The 12,006-nt window shown below is 39.8% G+C and overlaps 1 protein-coding gene across 1 annotated transcript in view; it reads left to right on the plus strand.

The window, feature by feature from the left end:
• Positions 1–12,006, plus strand: part of LOC126282514 (probable E3 ubiquitin-protein ligase HERC1) — a 715,173-nt gene that overhangs the window by 430,430 nt on the left and 272,737 nt on the right. Inside the window, 2 exon segments of the mRNA XM_049982172.1 lie at positions 6,466–6,595; positions 8,878–9,002. Of these exon segments, the coding sequence (XP_049838129.1) occupies positions 6,466–6,595; positions 8,878–9,002 (255 nt within the window).

The raw sequence follows: 12,006 nt of genomic DNA on the forward strand, positions 1-12,006 counted from the left end.
GCCATTAAGGCCTTTGTCAACAATAGAAGCAGACACACACACACACACACACACACACACACACACACACACACACCTGAAACCACACTGCGAGCAGCAGCACCAGTGCATGATGGGAGTGGCAACTGGGTGGGTGTAAGAGGAGGCTGGGACTGGGAGGATGAGCGATAGTATGGTGGAGGTGGCAGACAATGAAGTGCTGCAGGTTAGACGGAGAGGCCGGTGGAGAGAGGTGGGGGGGAGGGAGGGGTAGTAGCAGAAAAGAAGAGAAGTAAAAGGGTTGAGGTCAGGACGGTTACGGAAACATAGTATGTACTGCAGGGAGAGTTCTCACCTGCGCAATTCAGAAAAGTTGGTGTTGGTGGAAGGACCCTTATGGCACAGGCTGTGAAGCAGTCATTGAAATGATGGATGTCATGTTTGGCAGCGTGGTCTGTGAAGGCTTCAGTGAGACCTTCGGTATATTTCAAGAGGGACCACAAGTCAGTGCAAATGTGACAACCATGGGTGGGTAGGCTGTACGGAAGGGACTTCTTGGTAAGGAACAAGTGGCAGCTGTTGAAGTGGAGGTATTGATGGTGGTTAGTGGGTTTGACATGGATAGAAGTACTGATGTAGCCATCTTAGAGGTCAACGTCTTGGAAGGTGGCTTGTTGGGATGAGTAGGACCAGGTGAAGCAAATGGGGGAGAAGTTGTTGAGGTTCTGGAGGAATGTGGGTACGGTGTCCTCACCATCGATCCAGATCACAAAGATGTCACCAATGAATCTGAATCAGGTGAGTGGTTCAGGATTCTGTGTTTTTAGGTAGGATTATGGCCCATGAATAGGATGGCATAATATGGTGCCATTCAGGTACCCATAGCCATACCATGGATTTGTTTGTAGGTAATACCTTCAAAGGAGAAGTAATTGTGGTTGAGGATATAGTTAATCATGGCGACCAGGAAGGAGTTTGTTGGTGTGGAATCCGTTGGGCATTGGGAAAGGTAGGCCGTGGACATTAGGAATGTTAGTGTAGAGGGAAGGGACATCAATAGTGATGAGCTGGGCACTGTGTGGTAAAGGGACCGGAACTGTGGAGAGTTGGTAGAGGAAATAGTTGGTATCTTTTATACAGGAGTGTAGGTTTCAGGTAATAGGTTGAAGGTGTTGGTCTACAAGAACAGAGATTCTCTCAGTGGCGGCACAATAACTGGCCACAATGGGATGTCCTGCGTGGTTAGGTTTGTGGACTTTAGAAAGCGCATAGAAGGTAGGAGTGCGAGACATGGTAGGGGTGAGTAGAGAGATGGGCCTAAGGATTTGAGTAGCAACTGAAGGTACTGCTGGTTTATTGGAATGGGATCACTGTGGTAAGGTTTGCAGGTGGAAGTATCTGACAGCTGGTGGAGTCCTTCTGCCACATATTCCTTGCGATTCAAAACAACAGTGGTGGAGGCTTTGTCTGTAGGTAGGATTATAAGTTTCTAGATGATGGACTGCGGTTCTTGCTGCTGATGTATGGTTAGTTTACATGTTGAGGGATTTGGGGAATAATGATGAGACGAGGTTCGAGATTAAGAAATTCTGGAAAGTTACGAAGGTGATTAGGGGGCAGTGGGGGTGGATCACGCTTGGATGGAGGAGTGAACTGAGTTAGGCAGGATTTAGTATTGGTCTTTGGTTCAGTCACCTGTCCCATACATCCTCCTATCACCATCTATCTACTCCAGTCCGATTACAAAACTCACCTAGCCACGGAGAGGCAGGACTACATCCACAAAACTTGCCATTGAAGATGCCTTGCAACGATGAAACACATATGGCACAAAAAATGTATTTCATTCAGTTGTAATTAGATGGTCCAAAAGTAAACAAGTTTTTAAGCATCATTCGGCCATCGGGATAGGAATGCTGAATTTGAATAGATGCTGCTTAGCATCCAATACTGCAGGCAGGTGTGGAGAAAGAAAGAAGTCAGATACATTATGAAAGGATGCATATACAAACCATTGATGTTCTTAGCTTTAGCAATAATCAGCAACCTGATTTTGTGCCACACAAGTAGAAATTGATGGAAAGTTTGTAATAATATTTATGATCTATAGGGTTTAATTTGTTCTGTATGAGTTCTCCCTGGAATGAATAAGTGATTTAACAGAATTACTAAATTAAAAAAAGGAGTGAGGTTATATGAAGTAGAGATTTTTGTTTATGTTTTTGGAACATAATATTCTGCAGACTCCTGCCATTTCCTATAATCAAACTACCCTTGTACAATTTGCAGCTAGAGTTGCAGGAACCAGCAGGATTGCTGTAGTTGATAACATTTTTACACACACACACATTGAGGCTGCAGTCTCTCAATGCTAATCCTATAGTTAATAGTCTCTTAGATTATAAAATGCAAGTGCTGCAGTTAAATACCATGGTACACAACCAAATTAAGTGGATAATGAGAAAGACAAAGGAAATGAGGTACTCAAAAACAATGTTTGAAAAAATGCGAAACAGCAAGATGCATGTAGTATCCATTAGATAGATGAATAATGTATGTGGCGCTTCCAGAAAGTAAGTTTCCTTTTTTTTCTAAACAAAGACAACATAATTCCATGAAAAATTTTGTGGGATCAACTTTTGTATTCCTGCATCATATAAATATGCCACCTGTGAATGGAACGAGCGTGTGACAGTTATCTTCATCTCTTCATCATTGTCAGGATGCTGACTGGAGGACAGGAGTTGCTTGAGATGTAAGAAACGATCATGATACCGCTACAGAAATGTCAATACTGCTCCAAAGCATTTAGTTTTGTGCTCGGTTGTCAGGTTTTTCAGCACCCACCTGGCACACAATTTCATGAACAGCAGATGCTTAGTGTCAGTTTCATGCAATAAGGATTACGATATTTGTGGAAAATGGCTGCTGAGCTCCATAATTGTGAAGCAACAGTTCTCCAGGATTCACTGCCACAACAGCTCAAGGCAGGTGATCAATGATGAGGGACAGTCACCCACTGCATGCTACATCATCGAACTTTTGATGACCTTCTGAAAAAAGCCTACACCAGTGATGCATCTGTTTATGCACTATGATGCTCTGCCCATGGATGTGACAGAGCTGACAATGATTTTCAATGGGGGCTATGTTTTGTGTATTAAGGAACCTTATCACTGGCTGAACCCAACAGATGGCAGAGTAATGAAAAAGAGACACCATTTTGAGTCACTGTCGCCACAGTACTGGCACCAAGCAGGACCTTTCTGACCAGCATTTGATTGTTACATCATGGATATGTTGCACATGTGCAATTTTCTCAGCTAAATATCTCTACTTTAAAGAAAAATTACTTTTTGGATGTGCCTCATAAGATAATCATATGAGTACTTTGGAAATTGTTGTCCTGAAACAATTAACCTGTGTCAGTAAATTAAATGCTCCTAAATGCCCAGCTGCAAATGACAATATAATGCCATGCAGAACTAAGAGGGCACTAAACTTGACATCAAAGGGCAGTTACTTCTGCACGGTTAAATCACTTTCTGTAAGGTTGTCTTCTTGCTTAACATTGTCCCACAATTTAGTGTAGTCCACACTTTTGCATCTCTGTCTCTACTTTTGTGCTGTCTTATGCTTGGTCAGGGTAGAGGTCCTTTTGTCACAAGGTAGCAAAGTACTAAACAAATTTATTGCAACAACAAAATTTATGTGTTTCAAGGAAAAAATAAACCCCTATAGCAACATAATAACAGATTTTTGAAACATAAAAGAAAATCATTTAGACATTTTCTGACAGGCAACAGTAAATAACATTTATTACAGTCTATATATTCATACAAAAGAGGTTATTTTCAATATCACATGGCTCCTCACACTGCTGCAGTGTATGTGGACACTGGACTTGCTTTCTTTACGCGCCACAACCCTTTCTGGCAATCAGCTAGCATATTTTTAAAATTTCTATGAATGTCTCCTGCAGTAGGAGAGAAAATGTTAGACACAGAAACATGCCTGAGATCATAAACCAATGTCACCAAGGATTGAACTGAGAATAATCTACAGATATGTGTATGTTCTTGCATGTAGGTGTCACAGAATAATAAAATGCAGTATTGTTGGAATATTAAAAATAATTCTCAACCCTTGCATTAGTTTATTGAAGGTCTGTGACAATACCTATAAACATAAATGGTTTTTGCATTCTGTTGTGTTGTTGTGGTCTTCAGTCCTGAGACTGGTTTGATGCAGCTCTCCATGCTACTCTATCCTGTGCAAGCTTCTTCATCTCCCAGTACCTACAGCAACCTGCATCCTTCTGAATCTGCTTAGTGTATTTATCTCTTGGTCTCCCTCTACGATTTTTACCCTCCAAGCTACCCTCCAATACCAAATTGGTGATCCCTTGATGCCTCAGAACATGTCCTACCAACCGATCCCTTCTTCTGCTCAAGTTGTGCCACAAACTTCTCTTCTCCCCAATCCTATTCAATACTTCCTCATTAGTTATGTGCTCTACCCATCTAATCTTCAGCATTCTTCTGTAGCACCACATTTCGAAAGCTTCTATTCTCTTCTTGTCCAAACTATTTATCGTCCATGTTTCACTTCCATACAAGGCTACACTCCATACAAATACTTCCAGAAATGACTTCCTGACACTTAAATGTATACTTGATGTTAACAAATTTCTCTTCTTCAGAAACACTTTTCTTGCCATTGCCAGTCTACATTTTATACCTTCTCTACTTCGACCATCATCAGTTATTTTGCTCCCCAAATAGCAAAACTCCTTTACTAATTTAAGTGTCTCATTTCCTAATCTAATTCCCTCAACATCGCCCGACTTAATTCGACTACATTCCATTATCCTCATTTTGCTTTTGTTGATATTCATCTTATATCCTCCTTTCAAGACACTGTCCATTCCATTCAACTGCTCTTCTAAGCCCTTTGCTGTCTCTGACAGAATTACAATGTCATCGGCGAACCTCAAAGTTTTTATTTCTTCTCCGTGGGTTTTAATACCTACTCCGAACTTTTCTTTTGTTTCCTAACTGCTTCCTCAATATACAGATTGAATAACACCGGGGAGAGGCTACAACCCTATCTTACTCCCTTCCCGACCACTGCTTCCCTTTCATGTCCCTCGACTCTTGACTGCCATCTGGTTTCTGTACAAATTGTAAATAGCCTTTCGCTCCCTGTATTTTACCCCTGCCACCTTTAGAATTTAAAAGAGAGTATTCCAGTCAACATTGTCAAAAGCTTTCTCTAAGTCTACAAATGCTAGAAACGTAGGTTTGCCTTTCCTTAATCTTTCTTATAAGATAAGTCGTAGGGTCAGTATTGCCTCACGTGTTCCAGTGTTTCTACGGAATCCAAACTGATCTTCCCCGAGGTCGGCTTCTACTAGTTTTTCCATTCGTCTGTAAAGAATTCGTGTTAGTATTTTGTAGCTGTGGCTTATTAAACTGATTGTTCAGTAATTTTCACATCTGTCAACACCTGCTTTCTTTGGGATTGGAATTATTATATTCTTCTTGAAGTCTGACAGTATTTCGCCTGTTTCAGACATCTTGCTCACCAGATGGTAGAGTTTTGTCAGGACTGTCTCTCCCAAGGTTGTCAGTAGTTCCAATGGAATGTTGTCTTCTCCAGGGGCCTTGTTTCAACTAAGGTCTTTCAGTGCTCTGTCACACTCTTTATGCAATATCGTATCTCCCATTTCATCTTCATCCTCTTCCATTTCCATAATATTGTCCTCAAGTGCATCGCCCTTGTATAGACCCTCTGTATACTCCTTCCACCTTTCTGCTTTCCCTTTTTGCTTAGAACTGGGTTTCCATCTGAGCTCTTGATGTTCATACAAGTGGTTCTCTTATCTCCAAAGGTCTCTTTAATTTTCCTGTAGGCAGTATCTATCTTATCCCTAGTGAGATAAGCCTCTACATCCTTACATTTGTCCTCTAGCCATCCCTGCTTAGCCATTTTGCACTTTCTGTTGATCTCATTTTTGAGACGTTTGTATTCCTTTTTGCCTGCTTCATTTACTGCATTTTTATATTTTCTCCTTTCATCAACGAAATTCAATATTTCTTCTGTTACCCCAGGATTTCTACTAGCCCTCGTCTTTTTTACCTACTTGATCCTCTGCTGCCTTCACTACTTCATTCCTCAAAGCTACCCATTCTTCTTCTACTGTATTTCTTTCCCCCATTCCTGTCAGTTGTTCCCTTGCATTGCATTGCAGAATTGCATTCTGTAGTGTACATAATATTCAAAATATGGTATCAGTCATTAAAAGGTGCCTTGTGTAAGTCTAATAATATTTCTTTACATGTAAACACTCATGTAGAATAATGTTCTGTAATAACTGTAAAATCTTTTTGTTTAAGCTTTACTGATGTTACCAACATTGTCCTCTTTTGAAGTAAGAATAAATTATCATTTTGGCAAAATACTTTAGTTTTCTCTGTTTTGCAGGGTGTTCCACAAGATCTAAATACACTAACACAAAATGCATCCAATGATATAGAACTGTTTTTAAGCAGGCATATGCCTTCATATAGGAAACGCACATCAGATATACGCAATTATCTGACTGAAAGAACAGGTAAGATTAATTTTCCCTGCTCTCCTGCCCCCACCCTCTATTTTCCATTTCCACTTCTCCCTTCTCCTCCTGCCCTTCTCTATTTTCCTTTGCGACCTCCCCCCTCCTGCGCCCCTCTCTATTTTCCTTTGTCACATCCACCTTTGTTCCCCCCCCTCTTCCTCTCCCCCCTCCTGTGCCCCTCTCTATTTTCCTTTGTCACATCCACCTTTCTTCCCCCCCTCTTCCTCTCCCCCCTCTCCCCCTCTCTCCCCCTCCCCTCCCTCCCTCCCCCTCCCTCCCCTCCCTCCCTCCCTCCCCCCTCCCTCCCCCTTCCCTCCCCTCCCCCTCCCCTCCATCCCGATCCCCTCCACCCCCTCCCTCCCTACCTACCTCCCCTCCCCCTCCCCCCTCCCCTCTCCCCCTCATCTCTCCCCCTCCCCCCCTCTCTCTCCCATCTCAATTCTCCCTATGGTAATAGAAATTTGGTGGTACTACTCCTTTTTAGTTCACCAAAGGATGTTTTTCTAGCTGTCTTGGTCCTCTTTTGTATTTATTGATAAATCACAGTCTGTATTATCTAGATCAGAATAACATTGTGAACATTTTGGTTGACAGTTAATTTCGGTAATTTATGGTAATCACTGTTTCATGTTACCCAAGCATGTAATTTGGCTGCAGCAGCAACAGTTGTATGAGTCACAAATGAATATGCTCATGTTAACTGTTAATGTGCAGAGTGGATTGTAATATCCTTACCACTATTCCGTGCACTTTTGCCACTAAGCATTAGACATTCCTTTGTGTAACATTAAAGATTTACACAGAGAAACAAAGCACACAACAAAAATAAATTGCAGCCACTAAGTTAGTGGCTTATGTATCCACCACAATTTCTCTCTTTCCCTACTATGCCATGGTTTTTACAGAGCACTAATGTCATGAACTACTATCACATGAGGTGATACAACAGAAATTATCTTACAAATTCACATTTACTTAGAATCCCAATTCAAGTGATTACATTTATTGTAGTGATGACTATTGCAGCCATGAATAGATTGAACATTACTTTATGACATCAATTTCAATGACTTTTAAAACTGAGATATTTCGTACTTGACTATAATGGCCAAAACTCCTGTTTATGAACCTGTTTAATAATATGAATTGGAATAAGATTTCCTATTTTATGTTTCATGTATTAAATGTTTTTGTTTAGTCGTTAGGTCAAGGTGTGGCTTGATTTGTTGATGTCCAGGTGGGACTGGTTATTTTGAGTTCATATTTTTGTAATACACTATACTCACTAAGAAAGGTAGAATGTCTAATTATAAAATCATGAGAGAGAATTCCCAATCAGTACATATGTTCAAGGGAATTGTTAGTACTGCTAGTAGACACACACACTCTCCTAACCTTCGGACTGACGTTTTGTTACGTGAGGAGGAGAGAGGGGCAGATTAGCTTAGGGAAGGTTGAGAAGGAGGAGCAGGTCTCTTGGAGTCCAGGATGAGAGGAACCCACTTGTTGTAACGAGTATTGAATTATTATCAGTTACAACAAGGTTATTACTACAGTATCTTTTAAGATGTAAATATTATTTAGTGTATCTCAGTTTTTGTTTTCTTATGAAATCGTTGATGATTCAGACTTGTACTGGTGTAGCAATATTGTGAATAAACATATGTTTTCTGCAGTTTCAGTTAATCTTGAATAAAAATGTTACGAGAGGGAGGGATGGGTCCATGAACGTATTTGGTGATAGCCAGTATCCAGTATGAAGACACAATGGGTATGATTTCCATACTTATAATGTGGTTTCATGTTTCACATGGAAAAGAAAGAATAAAATGGAAAACGTATTAGTAGTACAAAAAAATCTTGATAAATTGTAGATCAGACAGATAGTGTGTTGAATATAATTGTCTTCAACACTGTTGGTCATGGATGTTGCTGTTTCCTCACCGGAAAATCACAAAATATACTTCTGATCAGCGTGTTCATTTTCAGTTATCTGTGGCATTTCTAAACCATTCAGTTAAAGTGGTTAGTGTACAAATTACATTTTCCCCTCACGGCAGCCATGTATGAACATTTGAGGAGCATTACTGAAACGAATAATTTCTGCCATCTTTTGAATTTATAAAATTCAAATATTTGTTATTTAATTTATGTCACACTAACTATTAATTTTGTATGCTGCATTCTGTTTCCAGTTAGCAGCTGAAGCTTCATTTTTCTCCTGAGAGTATAAAACACCTTTTATCAATGATATTCAGAAAATTTTGTTTGAATTCTAGCCCAAGACAGAGAACGTCAACATGTCCGTGGTGAAGCTCAACCTTTATTTAGTGGCTCATCACAAGACACTGACAGCAGTGATGGGACACAGAATGCTGAAGGACACAGCGTCGCAACTGGCGTGGTGAGTGTGTATCATTCTTTTGGATCATTTTCCGAAGCTTCATTACATTTACAGAATCCATCTTGATGCTCAGTCTTTGTGGATTTTTTGTATTTATTTGGCTCTTAGCTTTCCTGCTGTTTAGCCCAAATCTCTGTGGTTATGTAAAGAAGTGCTTTGTGTAGAATAGAATTGATAAATCTATATGAAAAGGAGTATTGTGCTTCTTTGATCTTAGCAGCATGAAACATTATATGTGAGATATGGATGTACTAGATTTCATATATGTGAATATTACATTTCAAAACAGCAAAACAACATTTAATGATTCCTAAAAATTCAGATCTTCTTTCAGTTTACTGTGGTATGTGAGTTTGCATTTTACTTATTTTTATTACTAGTCGCAGAGTCTATAGCATTAGTTTTGTCAGAATAAGCTTTTATTTTTATTTTTCAATTTTGCAGATAAACCTGCTAGCTAGAAAATTTAAAGCAGTTTGTAAATATTACTTGATGGAAACAATAGTTAGGTAGTAGAGATTTTTGATTTATTATGACTATTCGTTAATTCTACCATCTGGGTCTACTTGGCCTCAGTAATTAGCCAGTTGTTTTTTACTAGGAGAATTTTTACTCAAAATCTACAAAAAAGAAAAGACAAGTAACATTGTAGAAACATTACTAATAAGAGGTGTAGCCAACAGCTAGTTTTGATCATAAGTTGAAAAGAATTACAATAATATAAACCTATGATAAGGCTAAGCTTTTAGCGAAATGTTAATAAGAACCAAGATGCATTGATGGAATAAATCCTTAAGGTGACATATCAGGTCCAATGTTGTTTCTTATATGTATTGATAACTTTCCCAATAGTGTTACATATGAAAGAAAAAATTCTCTTTGCTGATGACAGAAACATTATGCTCACAATAGGGGAAGAAGAATGAAAACAGAGAAAAAACTCCTTGCAGGAAAGCAGCCAAACTCCTCATGGAAGTTTGGAATTAGTCAGTACGCAGTCAAGTTACATTGAACATAAAGAAAACATATGCCATGAATTTCAGGTTGAAGAGAAAAAAATAACACTGTAAAACTACATGTGGATGGTACCTCTATAGATTGCTTAACAAACACAGAATGTCTAAGAAAAGAATATTGACTGCTGGTTGAAGTGTTGCGAACACACCAACATACGTAAACCATGTGAGTGTATTTACTGGTCACCTGTGCACATAAAAACATAATAATTATTACACAAACAGAACTAGCAGTGCCATGGAACAAAATCGAGACTGAGCTTATATGTACCAAGAAAGAATAAACAAAAACTCAAACAGAATTTACTATTAGGGAATAAAATTGTACAATAAACTGCCTAAGGAGATTAAAGAGATTACTTAAACTTATTTATAAGGCAATTAAGAAGTGTGTGTTAGGCAATATGTTCTAAGCAGTAAAGGATTGCTTAGATAGCTCAGAGAAGGAGTTTGAAAAACAATATAACACAATGATAAAAAAACAGCTCTTGTTATTCCCCAACTTTTTCGGATTGTAAAATCTTTTTTCCCCTTCAGTAACCTTACCTCAAACCTCTGCAGCAGGCAACACTTAACATCTTTTCCTCTATCTGAGCTCAGTATCTCACTCACTCATTGTGGAGCAATGCTGACTCCGTTTTTTCAGTCAAACAAATGGAAAGCTGCAGGGGAGAGGGAGGAGGGGAGGACCAGAAGGACAGGAGATAAGCAGTAACTGAAAATGGGTGATTTGTGGTTAACAATAATTATGTGACTCCCAGCCTGTTACAAACCATAGATTGGGTATTGCTGTTTTAGATTTGCTGCTTATTTTCTCATAGCAGCTTCTTACTTGGCTTCAAGAGATTGAGACGATCCCAGTCTAGATGTGTGTTATGAAGCACCAATACTTAGCACTAGACAACAGAGACTGTGACAGTGATTCAAAGATCAAATTGCTAGATAGAGAATACAATTAACCATTCGTGTGTACACCCTCTTACGTTGTGAGTCACAGTAGGGCAGCGATTAGCAGCCTAACAACACTTCATTACATAGTCACAGACTTACAATACAACATGTCAAAGATACACTGTCCTAAGAGTAAACAGTCTCTCACTTGCCCAAAGAACATCACTCTGTGACATCCTCCCCACCCTGGTCGACCTCCAAAGGTACGGCCAGCTGCACAAGACGACTAATGATGTGACCTTCTGGTGTCCGGAGTATTATCGTCCTTACCCTGCCGTCTCTTCCTGGTAGTACCTTTCCTATCCTGGCCTCCTTCCACATATGTTGCGAACGAAGGTCCTCTTGGATAAGCATGATGTTGCCAGGGCGAAAGTAGATGACTCGTCCCAATGAGTGTTTAACTTTGTGGTAGTTCCGGAGCTCCAGTAGGTATTCTTTATTCCAATGATTCCAGAAACTGTCACAGAGTTGCTGTCTCAGCCTGGATTCCTTTGTTAAATTCGTGTTTGCTGAAGTCTCTGGTCCGTCGGAATAGTCATAAGTTTTTCTCCCGTCAAAAAATAGGAAGGTGTGAGTGCACGACAATCATCTCCTGGTGTGATGGGCCTGGAGCGTTGCGAGTCCCAATACCTTCCGTAGGCAACGCTTTATAGTGCTCACCATTCTTTCCCACCATCTTCCCCACCAAGCCGCCTGGGAGACAATTAATTTCCAAGTAATACCAAAATGGGCAAGGAACTGATAAGTTTTTGCGGTAGTTAATACCTTTCAAAGTTGGGCTAGTTCCGTATTCGTTGTGTGGAATGTTTTCATGTTATCTGTATATATCTTGTGGGGTAGTCCGCAGCTGATAATTCGGTGGCTGTAAGTTCTCCTGAAGATTTATTCTTCTGATGAATGTTGTGTAGGAAGTGGAGAGTCTATGCTGTGATACAAATGAGCTTCCAGTATGAGCTGAATTTAAATAACTCTAGAAGGCTGGTTGGTGTAGATATCGACAACACCTGGCTCTGGGTTTTCTTCAGGAGGAAGTCGTA

The sequence above is a fragment of the Schistocerca gregaria genome, chromosome 7 (genome assembly GCF_023897955.1).
Source record: "Schistocerca gregaria isolate iqSchGreg1 chromosome 7, iqSchGreg1.2, whole genome shotgun sequence".
NCBI lineage: Eukaryota > Metazoa > Arthropoda > Insecta > Orthoptera > Acrididae > Schistocerca > Schistocerca gregaria.